The sequence below is a fragment of the Chelonia mydas genome, chromosome 6 (genome assembly GCF_015237465.2).
Source record: "Chelonia mydas isolate rCheMyd1 chromosome 6, rCheMyd1.pri.v2, whole genome shotgun sequence".
Lineage (NCBI taxonomy): Eukaryota > Metazoa > Chordata > Testudines > Cheloniidae > Chelonia > Chelonia mydas.
Window position 1 is genome coordinate 60,467,860 of NC_051246.2, and position 22,933 is coordinate 60,490,792.

The 22,933-nt window shown below is 40.5% G+C and overlaps 1 protein-coding gene across 17 annotated transcripts in view; it reads right to left on the reverse strand.

Moving 5' to 3' along the window:
* PHF21A (PHD finger protein 21A) overlaps window positions 1–22,933 on the reverse strand; it is a 239,400-nt gene that overhangs the window by 157,752 nt on the left and 58,715 nt on the right. For 16 of the 17 annotated variants that reach the window (XM_037900141.2, XM_037900146.2, XM_043549985.1 and 13 more), the window contains 3 exons: window positions 8,555–8,709; window positions 3,491–3,523; window positions 1,084–1,149 (listed from right to left, as the gene is read on the reverse strand). In XM_037900141.2, coding sequence (XP_037756069.1) covers window positions 1,084–1,149; window positions 3,491–3,523; window positions 8,555–8,608 — 153 coding nt within the window. In that variant the 5' untranslated portion in view covers window positions 8,609–8,709. Of the gene's footprint in view, window positions 1–1,083; window positions 1,150–3,490; window positions 3,524–8,554; window positions 8,710–15,333; window positions 15,347–22,933 lie in introns of those variants that run through there. The other variant, XM_043549980.1, reaches the window with a different exon arrangement.

The window sequence follows — 22,933 nt, forward strand, 5'->3', positions numbered from 1 at the left end:
TTTTCTAAGCTTTGAAGTTCTTTCTCCCCATTTCTAGTACCTTACCTCCTGTCCCTGCCTGAACACAAACTGATAAGTCAGTCCTCTGGCATGATGGCAAACTAACCCTGAAACTTTCAGGGGCCCTCTGACCTAACTGGCTGGAGTGGGGCCGAGCCGCATGGTGCGGCCCCAATCCAGTGCCCCAGCTGGAGCGGGGAGCAGCTTAAAACAGCTCGCAGGCAGCAGTTTTCCCACCCCTGATTTAGGCCATAGTGACCAAGAGCTGGCTTGATGCAGTTATATTTTCATAGTAATATTGCAAACATGAACTAACAAAACAGGTTTTTGATTGAGTTTTTTTTTTTTTTTTTTTTAATAATGCATAGGTCAGTAGAACTATGTATCCCATCACAATAAAATTTGAATTCTAATAGTTACCCGTATGGCTTTGCAAGTCCTCTAGACATTCTATAGAGTAATCATCTGTCTGCCAATGACAAATATTTTCAGTCTACATATGGAGCAATCCCCACCAGGTGGCTAATGCCACTAGCAATCAGTTGTGGATCAGTCCATTAGAAACCAAGCGCCAATGAAGACGAACATTTGCCCTAGCAAAGATTAACAGACTGGCTTACTATGGACTGAGAGGTCTCCAGTGTTCAAGGGCATGAATCCAGAAGCCCTTACTCAGTTTCTCAGTCGATAATGTGAAATAGACTTCAAAGAGTTTTGCCTGAGTAAGGACTTCTTGGTTTAGAGTAAAATGAGTGAATTTTAGACTATAACTCCGGTCTCAAGTTCAAATTACTGTAACAAATTCCAGTGTCTTCCCACTTCTGTTTCACATAAGGTAAAATATAGTTTAAACAGAACACTTTCTTGACACATTTATCAATCCAGCCCATCAGATATACTAGTCCGTTTGTTCAAGCTCCATTTATTTGTCTTTATTTTTTGTTGTGCTAGAGAAATTAAATAAAACCCCAAAACATCTGACTGCCCATACTTACATCCACACAAAGAAATTTAGCAGCTCTCTTGGAAGATGAGAGCAGACATTTCTTTAGAACATGGTGTTAAAAATATCCATTTCCCTACCTGTTTCTCACTCAAAGCTGTGATTTTGGCTTGGAGTTCATGAAGCTGTTTCTTCAAATCAGCATTCTGATAAGAAAGAAAAAAAAATTTCTTAACACAATAGTAGCAGGACTTCTTGCATAGAGTACTACAAATAATAAAGCACCTCTGGACATACCACCAATCAAATTATTCAAATGGACAAGTACAGACTTATTCAAAAGTCATCTGGTGCAACAATCATTAGTGGATTTTTCCAGTGTTCAAAAATAAGTTTGGGGGGGAAGGAAGAGGTGGAACTCAGTTTGGAAGGAGTTAGTTAAAACATCCCTGGGTGCTTCACAATATGCTGTAATAAAGTTAATTTGTATATCACTGTATTTTCAGGTCAGAGAAGCCAGAAGAAATCTGTTTATCTTAGGGATTTCTACAGTAAGCAATACATGCTACTTAAAGTATTGTCTCAACTCCACTACTTATTCAGTGACAGACATTTGACTGTCAAGGACATCAATGACCATATCTATTAGTAGGAATTAAACATCATGCACACCAAATGAGAGGTGGAATATATCTACTACATCCTCTTCCCCCTTTTCGGTACAATAGTATATGTCTTTTTACACCTTTGCTTATATTTAGAAAAGTTGCAACAGCCTTAACAATGCACCACTCATGTTAGCAATTTGCCTACAAGGACATTTTCTCAAGTTTAAGATTCTGAGAGCCATAAACAGCTCACTGTACAGGATGTGACAGGGAACTCAATTTTTATTTACTAAATCTAATAAAAATACAAAGAAAAAAAACAAACCAAAACAAACACACACACACATACAGACAGAAGATATGCTTAACAGCTTCAAAATCTTGTTTGGCATGAGTCTCCCAGCATTTCTCTTCTTACATTTTCTCCTCATGCAATCTCTATATCAAGTCATAGCTCACCTAGACAGTAGACTCTGTTGGTAAGGGACCACATATTATTTCTGCAAAATGGCATGCACACCTTCAGCGCTATGTAAAAACATGAAACTAACAAACCTCTATTACTACTACAGGGGCTACCATTCTCAGAGTAACTTCCACACCTTCACATTCCTCCACACAACTTTAAAATGCATCCTAATCCTGACCTACAATTCCTTCTAGTCCTAGGATACCATAAAGCTCCAAAAGCTATTCCAAATCTTTACTCTCAGCCCTCCCTTGCTGTTCCAATCTGGGCCCCATCACAGCTCATTCCTGACCTGCAGCATCTATGGCAATAAAACAGAAATGTCTTGCTCCAGTGTCTACTCACCAAGCACATACTCAGTTAATGCAAATTATAGAAGATAGCAGAAGTGCATTTACTGGGCTCAATTCAGACAGAGCAAAGAAAGGTTTAGTAATTTAAAGCAGTGAGGGGAAAATATTTGCACCACTAGGTGAAGCACTGACTTAGTTTCTCAAAGTAATTTTAGGGTTAGCAAAAAGAGCCAGGTTAACTGCCCTGGAAACTAAAGTCCTCTATTTGCAGAGCAGAAGCAGCCTGCAAGCTTCCTCCCAAACCCATTCCTTTACTAACATACCTTAAACCCTGAGCTTAAAAGCCTATTGCTAGAAACAGGAGGAAGATAATTTGATCATTAGCTCTCTGATGAGATGACAGAGAAATTCTGCCACCTTCTACACTCTACATTACTCTACCCTGGTGTACATTTTTCTCTCATTCTTACTACTTGTCTTCATGCTCCTTTCATGTACCCAAGAAAAACCACCTCCCCACTTCTTTTTGTGCCTTTTCCACCATGTTTCCTTCCACAGTGCCCCTATTGCTGAAACTCTTTCACTCTATTCAAACCCCTCATTGCAACTCAGTTTAGTCCATCAGTGTACATCAACTCATTTAAACAAACCAAATAAATGCAACTGTATGTGCTAAGATACCATTTTCTTCTACTTGACCAATGAACTGTGTCTTAATTTTGCAGGTTCCTTGGAACTGGGCCCCCATCTTCTTTATTATTTGTACAGACTGTTACCAATGCTTAAAACAGGCAATTAGTGCCAAGTGTGGTGGAAGCGTTTATGATGTGGAAAGGTATCCACCAGCCACTGAACTGAGACCAGCAACTCATTTTAAACAGGCCAAACAACAATTAGATAATAATTTGCAGTTATTACTGACTTAGGTAGAATTTAAAACATTGGCAACATGGAACTGAAAGGCTCCTTATTCTACTATTAATCCCTCAGCTATCCAATACTCCCTATTTATTTTTAAAACGTATAACTTGTAAAGAAAAAGAAAGCATTACTTTACCGTGGCAGTAGATGATGAGCAAATAAACAATGGCAAACAAGAGGTCATGGACTTAGTGTATTTCTTATACCTTAACTCCCAGAGTAATAAAAGCAGTATAAAACAAAATACATATTTTACCTGTGGATCTTGCTTCATTTGGGCAACCAGTTTCTAGAAAGAGAGAGAGAGACATATTCATCAATACATTACGGAGTTCAATCAAGGTTGTGTTTATTGGACAGTTTATGTAACAGCCCTGATTAGAAGTTGGAATTTAAACAAGACATCCTGTACTTAAAAAAAAAAAAAAAAATAGCAAGACTTAGCTCATCATGAAATTATTTTATAATTCACAGAAACCTTGTCATTAATATAATGAGACATCCCTATTAATTCTATAGTCAGCCTATCACCCTTCATATTTAGCTGAAGGATGCTACTACATTCCTTTTTTTTTTTTTTTTTTTGCAGAAACTGCTTAAAAAAAGATTCCCTTTAAGGAAAATTTAAGCCAGCTGGGTAACCTAATCAAATAGCTGTGTGTCCTCTAAAACTGCTGTCTTCTTTGCCCACAGCCATAGGGAATACTGAACAGACTGAACTACTTCAGATACAATAGTTGTTTGTATAAATCAAATGCAGCACATTTTAGGCAGTAAGGAACTGCTTGTGTGTTGGTTTGGTTGGTACCACATGGGAGATCCATGTTCAGAAGAGACTTTTCCACTTTCATCCCTTGAATTGGCAGTGACTGAGATCCTCACGGATGAAATACCCCCCACATCCAAGGGGAAGTAGACAGATGGTTACACCATTCACTGCTGTTCCTCCTTCAGTTCCTTCAGGCAGTTGCAGAAGGGTGTTGCCTATATAGCTAAGCAGGAAGGAGGTTATCAGGATTTTACTAAGGAAAACCAGAAGCCCAGAATGATGAGGCAAGATAAACCCAACAACCCAAATTCCTATTTTAGCGGTGGCCATTTCACCACATCAAATCATTCATCTGTGAATCTGAAGGGGACATGGTAAAGTCCACACTTGCTTCCCTATCCCCTTATAAGAAAAGAAAAGTGAGGAAAAAATCCAGAACATAAACAGATACATTAGTACACTGCATTTCACTCACATCAATATTGCTTGAAAAATTATGTGAATTAGCGTTTCTTAGAGATTTCAGACTTTATTTCTAATTACAAATTTATTTGTATTTGTTATTAATTTTAAAGTCTCCTTTGGTAACCTAAAAAAAGACACTGATTGCAGACATGCCACTTTAATCATGCAGAGAAGCTAGTATCTTCCCAAAGGTTTATATTCTTGGCCCATTTTCATCAGCTCCTCCGTGCTCACTACCTCAGATAAAGTTATGTTAAAATAACTCTGCTAGTTTTTATATAAATTTTATTTAAAATATGGAGACAGATTATCTTCTCACAACTTTTCATAAAACACCTTGCAAAAGTCAGTTTGACTATAAACTCGCTTTCGTACAGCATTAAAATATCAGCAAATGTTAGTAAGTTAGGATCACAATATTACACCATCCTCCAAGTAGGCAGGAGTTCAATGTGAGAGAGAACAATAGAAGCTGGGCTTAAGTTGTTTAAAATATTTCTCTTCTCCTTGTTCTACAGATGGGGAGAAGGGAAGGGGTACTCCAGGCTCTCCCATTAATCTGCCCCAAGAGTACTCAGGGAGACCAATTCTTCTGTGACGACAGCCAAATGCAACTCCCTTTGAAGCCCTTTAACAATAACAAATGAATTTAAAAGGGCAAGGTGCTTTAGAATGAAACCAAGTACTGCCTTCCACACAGCAGCTGAAAGCACTACTTCATAGAATCAGAGAAGCACAGAAATGTAGGGCTGGAAGGGACCTTGAGAAGTCATCAAGTCCTGCCCTCTAGGCTGTGGCAGGACCAAATAAACCTAGACCATCCCTGGCAGGTGTTCGTCCAACCTGTTTTTAAACAGCCTGCCTTGGAAGCCTACAGTTAGAAAGTTTTTCTTAATAGCTATCCTAAATCTCCCTTGCTGCAGATTCAGCCCATTACTTCTAGTCCTACCTTCAGTGAACATGGAGAACAACTGATCACCATGTCCTTTCTGTAACAGCCCTTCACACATCTGAAAACTTATCAGATCCCCACTCGGTCTTCTTTTCTCAAGACTAAACATGCTCAGTTTTTTCCCCTCATAGGACAGGTTTTCTAAATCTTTTACCATTTTTGTGGCTCTCCTCTGGACTCTCTCCAATTTGTCCACATCTTTCCTGAAGCATGGTACCCAAAACTGGACACAGTACTCCAGCTGAGGCCTCACCAGTGCCGAGTAGAGCAGGACAATTATCACCCATGTCTTACATATGACAATCCAATTAATACACCCCAGACTGACATTAGCCTTTTTTGCAGCTGCATCATGTTGTTGACTTCAGTAAGATTCCTTATCCCTTCCAGCCCAGAGTGAAGGACAGAATTGAGTCTTGAACCTGGAGCATCTTTCCATTTGCAAGAAGTTATGATTCCCACTAGTGGCAGCCCTGTCCAGGACTTATTTCTGTAAGACTTTTGATCATTAGTACAGTGGGTGGTGCACTAAAGGAGGGGAGAGTCAATCCTAATGAGTTTAAAAGGCTACAATCATAAATATAAAATGGGGAGATGCAATGAAGGGAAAAAACACCCAGCACATTAAAGTGAGTTTATTTTAATACTGTCTCCTTAATACAGTCACAATATTCATTTTCATATAACAGAGTACTATAGCTGCCACAGGTAAGGTGCAGAATAAAGAGGTTGGAAAGTTGTACAATATGAAAAAATTTGACAACCACTAATCCAATATATTTCTAGATACACATACACGTCCCCATCAGCAACATGGGTACAGGGAATGAGGAAAAGGAGGATTTTGTACAGTTAACTTAAATTTACTGAAGCCATCTGAAAGAGAAACCTGGGGAGTCAAAAAAATGATGAACAAAGATGATACAATGAAGGACAATTCTCTCAGTGACACGTAGTGCCAGCTTCTGAAATATATATTGGTAATATTTTGTATTTCTATGCAGGATTTTTCTTAAATAAAAATTATATCACATAACTTACTTTTCCAATATACTGCCTAATGTCACTCTCCATTTGAGCTGTACAGCAGTAAACAACAATGAAGTTTCCTGAACTCCATCTTTACTTTGTTACTGACACACCTATATGCTCCTGAAAAAGTTACCTTTTAAAATTAAGAAAACATTCAGAACCTCGATACAAACCTTTATGAACTCCACATGAAAGATAAGGACCTTCAAATTCCTGAGAAGCACTGTTATGGAGCATCCGCCCAATGCTTGCATGTAAGGGGTTAATGGCGCCGTAGGGACGCTGTGGGAAAAGCAGCTAATCGGAGAGGGGCTGCAAGGAGCAGCCAATCAGAGCCTGACAGGCCCATATAAGAAGAGCTGCAGGACAAAGCAGGTTCAGTTGCTCCTTGGAGCTCAAGGAGGAAGATCTGGCTGCCTTGCAAGCAGAAGGAACACCAGCACTCTGGACAGAGGAGTGCGACTACCAGGGACCTGGGAAGCTACAGAGAGCTCCTGGCTCATGGCTAAGACTGACATGCTGAGGCCCTGAAGGAAGGGTGAAGAAGGTGCTGGAGCTGTGGAAAAGTGGCCCAGGGAAATGTACTGAGAGGTTTGAGGGGATGCAGCATGTGGCTGGCATCTAAAGGGTCCCTGGGCCAGAACCTGGAATAGTGGGCAGGCCCAGGTCCCGCCCCCACACAGTGATGCACTGGATGGACAGTTGGACTGGCCCCCAGAAGGGGGAGCACAGTGTGTGGCACAGCCAGAGGGCTGTGTCATGAAGACGCCGCCGTGGTCCTTGGAGTGACAAAGGACCAGTAGCAGGAGTGACGGTGGGCAAGGAACACCGGAAGTGGACATACTGACCTGCGGAGCTGATCCTCATGATGACCAGCAGGAGGCGCTAGTATGGGAGTGGAGCCCCATCACAAGCACATTATACTAATCTGCAATTCTGGAAGCTGGTATCTGGCTTTCTTTAAATGATCCACCCCCCTCCCAGTAAAAGGCCTCAGGGTCTAGCAGAATGCATATAAAGATAGAATACAGGAAAGGCCTGAATTCTGTTCCACGTTCTTCCATGTTTTGGTCTTAACACTTCATAAACTTTATTCAGTTAGAGCTCACAACATTCCTGTGAGCTAGACAAATATAATTATCCTCATTCTACTAATCTAGCCATTCAAGTATTATGCTCATCGTGGTAGCTGACAAAAACAAAAGTGAAGAGACTTGCTCACAGCAAGTCAGTGTCAGAGCCAAGTTTATAGTTCAACTCTTCAATAAACTTCATCACAGAATCCCACACACCTCTCATTTTACTCGTGTAACAGAAGTAGCAATTCTCACACGCCCCTCAGAGATACTCACACAGTTAGTTGATTTTATATTAATTTAGTATTTTAAAAAGATAACATTTAAAGAAAAGGTAACTCCATAGTTATGGTTGTGACCTTACCTTATATTTGAAGAACCATTTTGACACACCTTCACTTACGTTTCTCAAAGCTATACCAATCTAACTAAAATTACTCATTTGCGATAAAATGGAATGGCTAACTGACTTTTATTGCCATTTAGCATCTGACAGACAAAGCTTAAGCATCCTAACACTACAAAATAAAGATTCTTCTTGAGCTCAGGTGAAAGGAGGTTGTTTCTGCAGTCAAAAAACTTGGGTTTTATTTAAAATACCCCTCGAGTGGCTTTCCCCCTGGTGTCTAAGTCCCAGCTGTATCAGCATTCAGCTTGTTCTCACTGGAACACATCTCTCTCCATGATTCCAGGATTTCTTCCCTATCCCTCAAGTTGGCAGTATGTGTCTTTGGACTACAGAAAGACCTCTCAGCCAAAATTCACTGAAAATGCACTCTTTAGATTGTTTCATCAATGCTAAAGCATATCATTTTAAAAAAAGAAAAAATTCAGACCAATGGATTTATGAAGTATTTACTGGCATGAAGAAGACACTGATGGGTAAACAGAAAGTTTAAAAAGTGTAAAGTTCTACAGCAATTTCAAAACTTAACAGGCTATTGCTATACCTGACCTCTTAGGACTAACCATTACTTGCACTAAAATGTAGGAGAAGAAAACCAAGAAATAAAGAATACAACTTACCTGGTGAACCTGAATTTCTACTTTCAGAGCCTCCTGTAGAGTCTGCAACTCCATTCTCTACCTTCTCCACTCTTTCTAGCTGTCTCTTTACTAATTCCACAGTGCCTTCAGTCTCTGGCTTCAGAAAATGAAAGTTCCTTTTCTCCAAACTTTTGCTGTAGAATAAATTTTTTATTTTATGGTTAGCAGAAGCCAGAAATTAGGCAGTTTTTAAGAAGTAGTTATACTATAATAAAAAGCATGAATACTGAAATCAACTAGACCATCTTTCGTAATAGCATCTTAGTCTAATTTGCAAATGATCCTTGCAAACATAAGGAACCTAACAGCTTCCTAAAGAAGGCTTTCCTTCTAATCTTTTAACCTGACTTGGAAACTTTCTGAACGCCTGAAAATTGACATTCTTGTTCCCTGTATTAAAGTTTGCAGGCAGACATGTTTGCCTACAAACGCTCTAATAACTTACATATTAAACTAGAACACAATGTATATTCACAGTGCTGCACATATGGGATTAAAACATATCTTCCCATGACAATCTGTCAGTCTTAATAATCCACACACACCTCATGTACACGTGGGAATAGCCCCGATTCAGTACTCTGTTGCACTGCACCAGTGTTAATGAGAACAAGATGAGTACGGCATTAACTAAGCTCACTAGAGTTTCAAGCAGAGGTAAACCCAGGTTACCTCAATTGATGAAAAACACACAAAAAGAGGTGGGCAATTTCCATAAAGGGCTGGGAGAGCTCAGTTAGGGGGAGAGCTGCAGAAAGGGCTCTGATTGGAGGAGGGCAGCAGGGGAGAAGCAGGCTCCTACCCTTTTCTACCCTTAGGGGTCAGCACCAGCACAACTCCACTGGTTACAGGCCACCAATTACTGAATCAGGGTTATTCCCATGCGTAGGCAAAGCCACAGTCTCAAATGAATAGGATATTCATATTCTCTTCCTGTCTGACACAGGCTGGCTGGCCCTCTAAACGGAGATGGCTCAGCCTGGCCTGTGATGGATCGACTACCACTCCCCACAGATAACCCTGATCATCTGGTATCAGGTGACTCCCTTCAATTATCACACCCAGACAGGGAGGGAAGAGTTGGGCAATTTCCATAAAGGGCTGGGAGAGCTCAGTTGAAGAGAAAGCTGCAGAAAGGAGATTGCCTCTTATGAGGGCTCTGATTGAAGGAGGGCAGCAGGGGAGAAGCAGGCTCCTGTAGCAGAACCAGAAAAAGGCCAGTCCCCAGGCAGATGACTTGGAAGTAGATTGGAAGTACAGACCCAGACTGGGGGAAAGACTCCAGGAAAGAAGCCCTGAGGGTCATCAGCTCACTTAGGAGCCGAGACTCCAGGAGGAAAGTCCTGAGGGTCAGCTCTCAGAGCAGGGCAGAAGGGTAGCCCAGGAAGAGCAGAAGACCCTTTTGTTTTTATGTTTTCTTTAGACTAGAGACTGCTACTTGACAGAACATCCGTATGCAGGCCACTCATCTGGTATTAAAATGGACAGTCCAGCTTTTCTAGGGTTTGTCCTCTTCCAGTACTCAGATGTGATTTTGCTGGTATCAGACATCGGACACCATTTTGAAGAGCATGCTGCTCCACCCCCACCACCATGACCTTGCACACAAGGTCTTAAAAACAACATCCCCACGTAGCGTGACCTCATGCACTTGCATCCAAGATCACACTGCATGGGGGGAGCCATTTTTAAGAGAGTGCCACCCCACTCCCACGTGACATGACCTCACACATACTGTGTGTCCAAGGTTATGGTGGCAGGGGTAGGCACTTGCCATTCCCGGAAGTACTGGAATGTCCAGCATTTAGGGTTGCCAACCCACCATGATTGCCCTGGTGTCTCCAGGAATTACATATTAATCTTTAATTAGAGATTGTGTCATGTGATGAAACCTCCAGGAATACCCCCACCCAAAATTGGCAACCCTACCAGCATTCCAGGAATTCATGAGTGGCCCCCACAATGTCTCCCTGACATTGTGGTAAGCCTGTCACTTGCAAGACTATTGTGGGGACTAAGAGGGAAACAGAGGAAGACCCAGACAGCAGGCCAAAAGGAACAAGGGGAGTGTGGTGCTGCTGCTGCACTGTCCTAAAATATCTTGTTGTGGTGATGCACGCTGTTAAACAGGTGACTCTGTCCACCCCAGATGTGGATGCATTTCAGTGCAAGTCTATGACCCAAAATTTGTAAAGAATTGAAGGAGCTATATATTAAGATAATTAGTGTTTTCCAAATAAAATAACCCAAAGCAGTTTTGCAGAAGCACAATGAGCTGTGAATATATTAATGTTGAAACCCTTTGCAGTGACTGAGCAGAACCTGGTGACATTAAAAAAAACCAATACTACTACTTACCATCTTCAAAGCACTTTACAAACACGAATTAATCCTCACAGTAACTGTGAAGTAGGTAAACATTACCCATATTTTTAGGGGGGGGGAGGGGGAATGAGATACAGAGGGGAGGTTACTTCCAAAACAATGCAAAGTATCTAGTTCTGAGCCAGGATTAGGAGTCCTTGATCATCTTCTCATGCTTAGACACAATGAAGGACTCTCAATCTTAAAATTACATGTTTTTTGTGGTTTTTTTTTTTAAGTTTTAAAAAATATTTACTCTAAAATCTTCGGAACTCATTATGTATCCAATCTCTGTAGCCATTATTGATGCATCAGGTGTTACACACTACAGAATGCTAGGATATTAATATAGCTAGGATATTTTTAAATTTTTTTTTTAAAGTAGAAAACCCTCATAATGGAATTTTTTTAAAGGGATACTGCCAATTTAGCTTAGATCATACATTTTAGCTTTCAAAAACACCCAAGAACTATTAACAGGGTGATATTTTTTAAATAAAAAATTTGAACTTTTTAACTTAAGCTGGATATTCTAATTAAATTAAATACAGGTCTATTTTAAAAAATAAACCTATTTGAAGTTAAATTTGAAATTATGACAGCCTATGTTAAGGCCTAAATTTACTATAATACATTAATGAATGCAGTGTTGTAGCAGCCATGTCAGGACCAAGATATTAGAGAGACAAGATGGGTGAGGTAACAGCTTCTATTGGAAGAATAGCACTGTGTAAGCTCGAAAGCTTGTATCTCACCAACAGAATTTGGTCCGACAGAAGCTATTACCTCACCCACTTTGTCTCTCTATAATCTATTAAGACCATTTAAAATTAAATTAAAAAATAATATTCAAGTGGTACATGTTTATGGCTGAAGTTTTGAAGAAAGTCAAACCACTGAACTAGTGGTAGTCATGGTACTTGGGACCAGAGTTTGTTGAAGTGCTAAACCAGTTTAAGACAGCAGTAGCCTCTTCTGAAAGCGCAGGGAAAATATTTTCTTCATGCCAGTTTAACTAGTTCAGTTCAATGACTAGTTCATTCGAAGTTAAGACACCAATTAGAAACTGAAAAGCATGAAAGCTTGTTTTCCGCTTCCAATCAATGAGTAAAAATAGGATATGATGGAATGAGATTTACTAGCTCTAAAATCCAGAAGACATGGTGACACTAAACAATCAGTTCAATTCACTAACTATAGATAATGCTTTGTTCAATAAATCAGTTATAGTTTTAAATGCACAATTTTTTGATTTTTTTTCTTATCAAAAAGTTTATTCAGCACATTTAAGGCAGAACTTTTAATGAATTAAAAAAATTAAGTTTTAGTGCATTTTTAGTTGCATTAGAATTTCCATCCAAATACAGCTTGACACAATCTCTCTCTCTCTTTCACACACACACACACTCTAGTAAACAAGAAATGCATTATTCACCACTTTCTAACAATCAAAAAGGTAAAAATTAGGAATCTGAATAAATGTACGTTAAACTCTAAAGTTGCTTAAATAAACTTGTGTAAATATACTGTAGCCTCCTAGTTTTCAAAAAGCAGCACCAAATTTAATGTAAAGGCTACATTTAATTGCAAATCAGCATGTTGTAATGGTGAGCAACCAGTGAAAATTAACCTCTCTTGAAGAAAATAACTGCACTACAAATGCAAAGCAAGATTAAAATCTGATTTCAATCAAAGTTTCCTGCTTGCTGTTCTAAATCATTATTAAAATCTGTGATTTAAATTACTTTGATTTAAATCAATCCATGCTGATTATTAATAAAGTTAATGAGTCTTATTTTAACATTCTCTGTCTGTGGCAGGGGTTCTCAAACTTCATTGTACTGCAACCCACTCCTGACAACAAAAATTATTACACAACCCCAGGAGTCAGGACAGAAGCCTGAGCCCAGCTTCTCCAGATGGCAGGGCCAAAGCCGGAGCCCTATTGTCCCAGGTAAGGGGGCCAAAGCCAAAGCCCAAGAGCTTCAGCCCCAGGCAGGGGTCTGTAACCTGAGCCCCATCACCCAGGGCTGAAGTCCCTGGGCTTTGGTTTCGGTCCCAGAAGGTGGGTCTGGGACTCGGGCTTTGGCCACAGCCCCAGGCCCCAACAAGTCTGAGCCAGTCCTAGTGACCCCATTAAAATGGGGTCCCGACCCCGATTTTGAGAACCACTGGCCTATGGTAAACAAACCAGGGTTGGGAAGAAAATGAAACTGATTAAGAACAATGTGAAATTTACTAGTCTAGTTTTGCTGTCCAAACTGAAGCAAATCACAAAAAGTACTCAGTATATAAATGGTGAAAATATAAGTATTAGATTTTAATTCATTCATTTTTTAAGTTTAACAGTCATTAGTTATAGGTAAAGTGTTTTTTTTTTTAAAAAAAAAGGGGGGGGGGAGGGCTCTGATCATATCTCCTTGAACTGTGAATGGAAGGACCATCCATGTGTGGCTCTCCCAGCATCTGATATTGAAGAGACGGGCAGCTGCCTCTACAGCACCACACCCATACAGAGATTCTTCCACAGGTTTGTGATTCATATGGGCAAATAGGTGGAAAGTAGATGAGGAACTACACATTATTTGCCAGCTCTTGTGCTACAAACCTTAAATGAGAAAATACACCTCGAAGCTCTCTTACCCTTTCCTCAAGGCCCCACCAGGGTTCCAGAAGGACCTGTGTCCTGGTAAATTGCTGCTGATGCAATGCCAATCGAAACGCAGTACTTGGGAGCTAAGTGTGGGGGTGAATGCTGAGGTAAGGAGCCTCAGAGGCACAGGGTCTTCCACAGGCCTCAGGGAATCGACCAGATTTGAGAGCAGGCCCCACAGTCTGTGATTAGGCCAATCCCACATATCCCCAACTGGATGACATGAGGGAAACCTCTGCATGGGATTCCTCATGGAGATCTGCTCTCCCCAAACCCTTTATTGTGGGTATGACCACTGGAGAAAGAGATCTGAGCCATAATTTCTTTCATCAGCGTCTCTTTAAACAACAAGAAAACCTACAAACAGCTAGTATCCTGCAATAAAATATTAATCCTTTGAGTTACAGAAGTGCAAACAGTTCACTTATATTCTACCCTATTTTACGTATTACATTTTTTCATCTAGAAAGGAATATTTTTTTCTTTTTAAACCAAGAAAAAATAGTTCCACTTTTTAGATTGCTTGCCAACCTTCTGTCCAAGAGGAATTTTTTTACAAATGAAAAAGGGACTAATACTGAGAACGTTGAGGCCTTTAACTCTAGTGGCTTATCCGTTATTGTAGCTAGCACATATTATGGTTGCATCCGATGAAGTGAGCTGTAGCTCACGAAAGCTTATGCTTAAATAAATTTGTTAGTCTCTAAGATGCCACAAGTACTCCTTTTCTTTTTGCGAATACAGACTAACACAGCTGCTACTCTGAAACCTGATATTATGTTTATGTGATTCTAATAGAGTATTAAACACTGCAGATTTACACCAGTTTAAAACAAAAAAGGTGAAAAGTAGAGGAAAAATTGAGAGACTATGCTATCAAACACAATACTCTACAGAAAAAGTAAAATCAGGTTTTACACACATGCTTTAAATTGAGTGTAAAAAAACAACAGAGCACTGGAAATATAAAGACATTATAACTACCATTAATGAGGGGCTGACAGTTCCAATTTTCATTTGTCAAATGTGTTAGTGGGGCATGAAAAGCAAAGTTCAGTTATTCTGAAAATACCCTTAACCTATGTGTTCAAATTTTTTATAAAGGTTAAAATGTGTGTTAGTATATGCAGTAACGTGCATATGTGCAGCTAAAACGTCTGGGTCATACTAAATCCAAATTTTCAGATTCAAGCATTTGCAGTCCACTGTTTTCCTTCTGAAATAAGCAATACATGCGTATGCATTACTGGCAATTAGTGCACGTCACAGGTGCACTGTGGCAGGCATGAGGTCAAAGACAAAGCCAACCAAGAATTCCATCAGTCTCTCACTAATGCACAGCTTCACAGAGTCTGTTGCAATTTGAGGGGGGGTGGAGGGGTTCCGTTTTCCCCCCAAAATAAATACACGAACAACTATAATTTGGGGGGGATTTTAAGCATCTCCTTAAATTTCAAAGGGCTTTGGATCAGATTCCATATAAAAGGAGTTCTAGGTAAGCCCAACATTCACCTCACAGGGCAAGAGAAACTAGCAAGGAAAATTAACATCTTCCTCTTAAGTTCACTAAACTCTGGACCTTTCTCCCGCTTTCCCTCATCTCACAACCCCACTTACTCTTTAAAAAGAACTGATTTTGGTCCAACAGTCCTTTCAATGCCAAAGCGAAACTGGGAGTGTTAAGCAGCTTGTTTTATAAAGAGAAGAAAAAAAATAACCAGAACTGGTTAAGGGCACAAACCAGTTCTGAAAAGGTCAGCCAGACCCACAGGAAGCAGTTTAAAACAGCCACTTTTTTCCTCTTGAACCATCCTAGCTGCTGTATTGGTCAGATAGTAGCACTATTATTTTTTCCTCAAAGAAATGGAATGAGGATCCCTGAAGCAGTTCCCAATTCTTCTTTTTTAAAAGTACAATTAAAAATACATATAAAATGCTACACAGTATAAATGCTTTGCATTATTAGTAATGAAAATAATACATATATAGAGGGCTCCCAATTAACCGCAGTAAACTCATGCGATTAACTCAAAAAAATTAACTGTGATTAAAAAAATTAATCGTGATTAATCTCACTGTTAAACAATAGAATGCTAATTTAAATTTATTAAATATTTTTGGATTTTTTTCTACATTTTCAAATATATTGATTTCTATTATAACACAGAATACGAAGTGTACAGTGCTCACTTTACAAATATTTGGCACTGTCAAAATGATAAAAGAAATAGTATTTTTCAGTTCACCTCATACACGTACTATAGTGCAATCTCTTTATCATGAAAGAGAAACTTACAAATGTAGATTTTTTTTGTTGCATTGTTTTGTTTTTGACGGGAGTTATGTAAAACTTTGGCGCCTACAGGTCCACTCAGTCCTACTTCTTGTGCAGCCAATTGCTAAGACAAACAAGTTTGTTTATGTTTACAGGAGATAATGCTGCCCACTTCTTATTTACAATGTCACCAGAAAGTGAGAAGAGGTGTTCACATGGCACTTTTGTAGCCTCTGTTGCAAGGTATTTACATGCCAGATCTGCTAAGCACTCATATGCCCCTTCATGCTTCGGCCCCCATTCCAAGGACATTTTTCCATGCTGATAATGCTTGTTAAAAAAAATAAAAGTGTTAATTAAATTTGTGACTGAACTGCTTGGAGCAGTATTGTATGTCTCCTGTTCTGTTTTACCCACATTCTGCCATATATTTCATATTATAACGGTACTGGATGATGACCCAGCACATGTTCGTTTTAATAACACTTTAAACAGCATTTTAAAGTTTAATAACACTTTAAACTTTAAACAGCAGATTTGACAAAATGCAAAGAATGTACCAATGTGAGATTTCTAAGGACAGATATGGCACTAGACCCAAGGTTTAAGAATCTGAAGTACATTCCAAAATCTGGAAGGGACGAAGTGTGGAGAATGCTTTCAGAAGTCTTAAAAGAGCAACATTCAGATGCAGATACTACAGAACCCGAACCACCAAAAAAGAAAATCAACCTTCTGCTGGTGGCATCTGACTCAGATGATGAAAATAAACATGCGTTGGTCCGCTCTGCTTTGGATCGGTATCAAGCAGAACCAGTCATCATAGAATCACAGAACTGGAAGGGACCTCAAGAGGTCATCTAGTCTAGTCCTCGGCACTCAAGGCAGGATTAAGTATTATCTAGACAATCCCTCACAGGTGTTTGTCCAACCTGCTCTTAAAAATCCCTAATGATGGAGATTCCACAACCTCCCTAGGCAACTTATTCCAGTGCTTAACCACTCTGACAGTTAGGAAGTTTTTCCTAATGTCCAACCTAAACCACCCTTGTTGCACTTTAAGCCCATTCCTTCTTGTCCTATCCTCAGATACATCCTCCTTGTAACAACCTTTTCTGTACTTGAAAATGGTTATGTCCCCTCTCAGTCTTCTCTTTTCCAGACTAAACAAACCCAATTTTTTCAATCTTTCCTCATAGGTCGTTTCCTAGACCTTTAATCATTTTTGTTGCTTTTCTTTGGACTTTCCCCAATTTGTCCACATCTTTCCTGAAATGTGGCGCCCAGAAACAGACACAATATTCCAGTTGAGGCCTAATCAGTGCGGAGTAGAGCAGAAGAATTACTTCTTGTGTCTTGCTTACAATACTGCTGCTAATACATCCCAGAATGATGTTTACTTTTTTTGAAACAGCGTTACACTGTTGACTCATATTTAGCTTGTGATCCACTATGACCCTCAGATCCCTTTCCACAGCAATCCTTCCTAGGCAGTCATTTCCCATTTGGATGTTTGCAACTGATTGTTCCTTCCTAAGTGGAGCACTTTGCATTTGTCCTTATTAAATTTTACCCTATTTATTTCAGACCATTTCTCCAGTTTGTCCACATCATTTTGAATTTTAATCCTATCCTACAAAGCACTTACAACCCCTCCCAGGTTGGTACTGCAAACTTTATAAGTGTACTCTCGATTCCATTATCTAAATCACTGAAGATCTTGAATAGAACTGGACCCAGAACCGATCCCTGTGGGACCCCCTTGTTGGGTCCCCACGTTGTCCTTATTTCCCTTTTTATAGATTGGCCTTCTCCAGTCTTCTTGAATGTCTCCCATCTTCCATGACTTTTCAAAGATAATTGCTAATGGCTCAGATGTCTCCTCAGTCAGCTCCTTGAGTATTCTAGGATGCATTTCATCAGGCCGTGCTGATCTGAAGACATCTAACTTGTCTAAGTAATTTTTGACTTGTTCTTTCCCTATTTTAGACTCTGATCCTACCTCATTTTCACTGGCATTCACTACTTTAGACGTCCAATTGCCACTAACCTTCTTGGTGAAAACCGAAACAAAGAAGTCATTAAGCACCTCTGCCATTGCCACATTTTCTGTTATCAGCATGTATGCGTGTCCTCTGGAATGGTGGTTTAAGCATGAAGGGATATATGAATCTTTAGCTCATCTGGCACGTAAATATCTCGCAACGCCAGCTACAAAAGTGCCATGCGAACCTCTGTTCTCACTTTCAGGTGACGTTGTAAACAAGAAAGAGGCACCATTATCTCCTGCAAATTGTAACCAAACTTGTTTGTCTGAGCGATTGGCTGAAGTAGGACTGAGTGGACTTGTAGGCTCTAAAGTTTTACTTTTGAACACAGTAATTTTTTGTACATAATTCTACATTTGTAAGTTCAACTTTCAGTACTTGTATTAGGTGAATTGAAATATACTATTTCTTTTGTTTTTTTTTTACAGTGCAAATATTTGTAATAAAAAATATAAAGTGAGCACTGTACATTTTGTATTCTGTTTTGTAATTGAAATAGATATATTTGAAAATGTAGAAAACATCCAAAAATATTTAAATAAATGATATTCTACTATTGTTTAACAGTGCAATTAATTTTTTTAATCACTTGACAGCCCTTTTATAGCATTTAATCTGTGGATCTCTTAAGTGCTTTACAAAGAACATAAGTATCATTATCCCCATTTTACAGATAGGGAATCTGATACAGAGTTGACTCAATTTGCCTAATAGTCTAGCCAGTTCTGAAATGCTAGTAAGCACCCAAACAGTCTGAAAGGAACACAAGAGTTTTGTTCAAGTTCAGCCAACAACATTTATCAAACAGTTGTACTTCAAACAAAATTTTGTATTTTCTCTTCTCGTGCTGTTGCACTCAGCCACACTTCAGAACCAGTGGGGTACTGGTGGGGATCATATCTTCCCATCTGTTTCTGAGCAGAGGACAAAAAGCAGATAGGTCTAAGCAGTGGGGTAAAGCCCCAAAAGAGAGTGCCAATGGCAATTACTCCTACCTACACTGGCTCTGCAGGAATCCAAGCTCCACACTGTGAAAGAAGGTTGAACGAGAGATGCAGCTTTTTCTACAATACTATTCACCTCATAAACTAACACTGACCAGGTTCCAAAAAGGGATCCACAGGAACCAACAGCAAAGGATTTTCTCGCATCAAGACTAATGCAGGAGCCATGCTGTCTTTGGGCCACAGTGAACAGACACAGGGCCTCCCACTGGAATACCCAGTATGTTTTTGAACTATCCATCCCCAAGATTTACAAGGATTTGAGGCTCCCAAATCTCCTATTACTTTCACAGGGGATGCAGTATAGACTTTTGACAGAAGTAGTGAAAAGGAACCCCAAAGGAAGATTTACCTTACAATAACTGATGTTCAAGATGTGTGGTGCGCCCGCACTGTGTGCTTTCAATAGCAGTATCCGTTGGTCTGCACCTGCACCATGCATCTCCTCATGCTTTCATCCAAGGGCATAAACGGTGGCACAGACCAACTGCCCCCCAGTTTGACTCTACCACGAATCAGGATAACCCAATTACAGGGGAGGAGGGCAGGTTGTGAATACTCACAGGGACCACACATCTTGAAGAACTCCCGTTACTATAAGATAAGTAGCCTTTTCTTTCTTTTCAAATGGTTGTCCCTTGTGGGTATTCACTGTGGGGGACTTCCAAGGGTGAGAGAAAGCATGCTGTACCCGAACCCGAGTGGGGAATCACTGAGCCAAAAGGAGGCATATGTGCTGAAGTTTGGATCAGTGCATAATCTCTGGTGAAAATGTGCGCAGAGCCCCAGGTGGTGCCTTCGCAAATCTCCAAGAGGGGCAATTCCCTGTGAGGAAACTGATATCACTTTAGATCTTGCAGATCCTGACAGTTTGAGGAGGAGGGATTTTAATAATGTCATAGAGGGAGATGCAAGAGGGTATCCACTTAGAAAGTCTGAAAGAGAGAGCTAAGAGTATAGCACAAACTTCCTCGTGGCTGGACTTTACAAAAACTAGAGCAGCCATTTACAACACACACTTTGCTTCTCTACAAAAGAAAAAGGACACTAAACTCTCTAAACTACTACATGCCATAAGAGGCCACAACAGTGGTTCCCTTAACCCACCCAGCAATATTGTTAATCTATCCAACTATACTCCTAGCCCAGCGGAAGAATCTGTCCTATCTCGGGGCCTCTCCTTCTGCCCCTCCACCCCCACGAACATGATACAGTTCTGTGGTGACCTAGAATCCTATTTTCGACGTCTCCGACTCAAGGAATATTTCCAACACACCTCTGAACAACATACTAATCCACAGAGACCTTCCTACCAAGAATACAAAAAGAAGGATTCTGGGTGGACTCCTCCTGAAGGTCGAAACAACAGACTGGACTTCTACATAGAGTGCTTCCGCCAACATGCCCAGGCGGAAATTGTGGAAAAGCAGCATCACTTGCCCCATAACCTCAGCTGTGTAGAACACAATGCCATCCACAGCCTCAGAAACAACTCTGACATCATAACCAAAAAGGCTGACAAAGGAGGTGCTGTCATCATCATGAATAGGTCGGAATATGAACAAGATCCAAAATCACTTTCCACATGCCATTACCCTCTGATCCCAGTGAGGGTTGCCAAAAGAAACTACACCATTTGCTCAAGAAACTCCCTGAAAAAGCACAAGAACAAACCCGTACAGACATGCCCCTGGAACTCCAACCTGGGGTATTCTATCTACCAAGATCCATAAACCTGGAAATCCTGGACGCCCCATCATCTCAGGCATTGGCACCCTGACAGCAGGATTGTCTGGCTATTTAGACTCCCTCCTCAGGCCCTACGCTACCAGCACTCCTAGCTATCTTCGAGACACCACTGATTTCTTGAGGAAACTACAATCCATCAGTGATCTTCCTGAAAACACCATCCTGGCCACTATGGATGTAGAAGCCCTTTACACCAACATTCCACACAAAGATGGACTGCAAACCGTCAGGAACAGAATCCCCAATAATGTCACAGCAAACCTGGTGGCTGAACTTTGTGACTTTGTCCTCACCCATAACTATTTCACACTTGGGGACAATGTATACCTTCAAATCAGCGGCACTGCTATGGTTACCCGCATGGCCCCACAGTATGCCAACATTTTTATGGCTGACTTAGAACAATGCTTCCTCTCGTCCCCTAATGCACCTACTCTACTTGCGCTATATTGATGACATCTTCATCCTCTGGACACATGGAAAAGCCACCCTTGAGGAATTCCACCATGATTTCAACAATTTCCATCCCACCATCAACCTCAGCCTGGACTAGTCCACACAAGAGATCCACTTCCTGGACACTATGGTGCTAATAAGCGATGGTCACATAACCACCACCCTATACCGGAAACCTACTGACCGCTATTCCTACCTACATGCCTCCAGCTTTCATCCAGACCACACCACACGATCCATCGTCTACAGCCAAGCTCTACGATACAACCGCATTTGCTCCAACCCCTCAGACAGACACAAACACCTACAAGATCTCTATCAAGCATTCTTACAACTACAATACCTACCTGCTGAAGTGAAGAAACAGATTGACAGAGCCAGGAGAGTGCCCAGAAATCACCTACTACAGGACAGGCCCAACAAAGAAAATAACAGAAAGCCACAAGCCATCACCTTCAGCCCCCAACTAAAACCTCTCCAACGCATCATCAAGGATCTACAACCTATCCTGAAGGACGACCCATCACTCTCACAGATCTTGGGAGACAGCCCCCCAACCTGAAGCAAATACTCACCAGCAACCACACACCACACAACAGAACCACTAACCCAGGAACCCATCCTTGCAACAAAGCCCATTGCCAACTGTGTCCACATATCTATTCAGGGGACATCATCATAGGGCCTAATCACATCAGCTACACTATCAGAGGCTCCTTCACCTGCACATCTACCAATGTGATATATGTCATCATGTGCCAGCAATGGCTCTCTGCCATGTACATTGCTCAAACTGGACATCACATGTCATCACAGAATCAGAAGTGTAGGACTGGAAGGGACTTCAGTAGGTCATCTAGTCCAGCCCCCTGCACTCAAGGCAGGGCTATGTAATAACTATACTATTTCTGACATTTGTCTAACCTGTTCTTTAAAACCTCCAATGACAGAGATTCCACAACCTCCCAAAGCAATTTGTTTCAGTGCTTAATCACCGTGACAGGGAGTTTTTCTTAATGTCCAACCTAAACCGCCCCTACTGCAATTTAAGCCCATTGCTTCTTGTCCCAGCCTCACATATTAAGGAGAACAATTTTTCACTCTCCGCTTTGTAACAATCTTTTATGAACTTACTTGATAAGTTATATCCCCTCTCAGTCTTTTCTTCTCCAGAAGAAACAAACCCAATTTTTTCAATCTTTCCTCATAGGTCATGTTTTCCAGACCTTTAATCGTTTTTGTTGCTCTCCTCTGGACTTTCTCCAATCTTTCCTAAAATGTGGTGCCCAGAAATGGACACAGTACTCCAGCTGAGACCTTATCAGCATGGAAAAGAGTGAAAGAACTACTTCTCATGTCTTGCTTACAACACTCCTGCTGATACATCCCAGAATGATATTCGCTTTTTGTGGAACAGTGTTACACTGACTCATATTTAGCTTATGATCCACTATAATCCCCAGATCCCTTTCCACAGTACTCCTTCCTATGCAGTCATTTCCCTTTTTATTTGTGTGCAACTGATTGTTCCCTCCTAAGTCGAGTACTTTGCATTTGTTCTTATTGAATTTCATCCTATTTACTTCAGACCATTTCTCCAGTTTGTCCACATCATTCTGAATTTTAATCCTATCCTCCAAAAAATCACTTGCAACCCCGCTCAGGTTGGCATCATCTGCAAAATTTGTAAGTGTACTTTCTATGCCATTATCTAAATCATTTATGAAGATATTGAACAGAACAGAATCCAGGACCGATCCCTGCAGGACCCCACTTGATACACCCTTCCAGCTTGACTGTGAACCACTG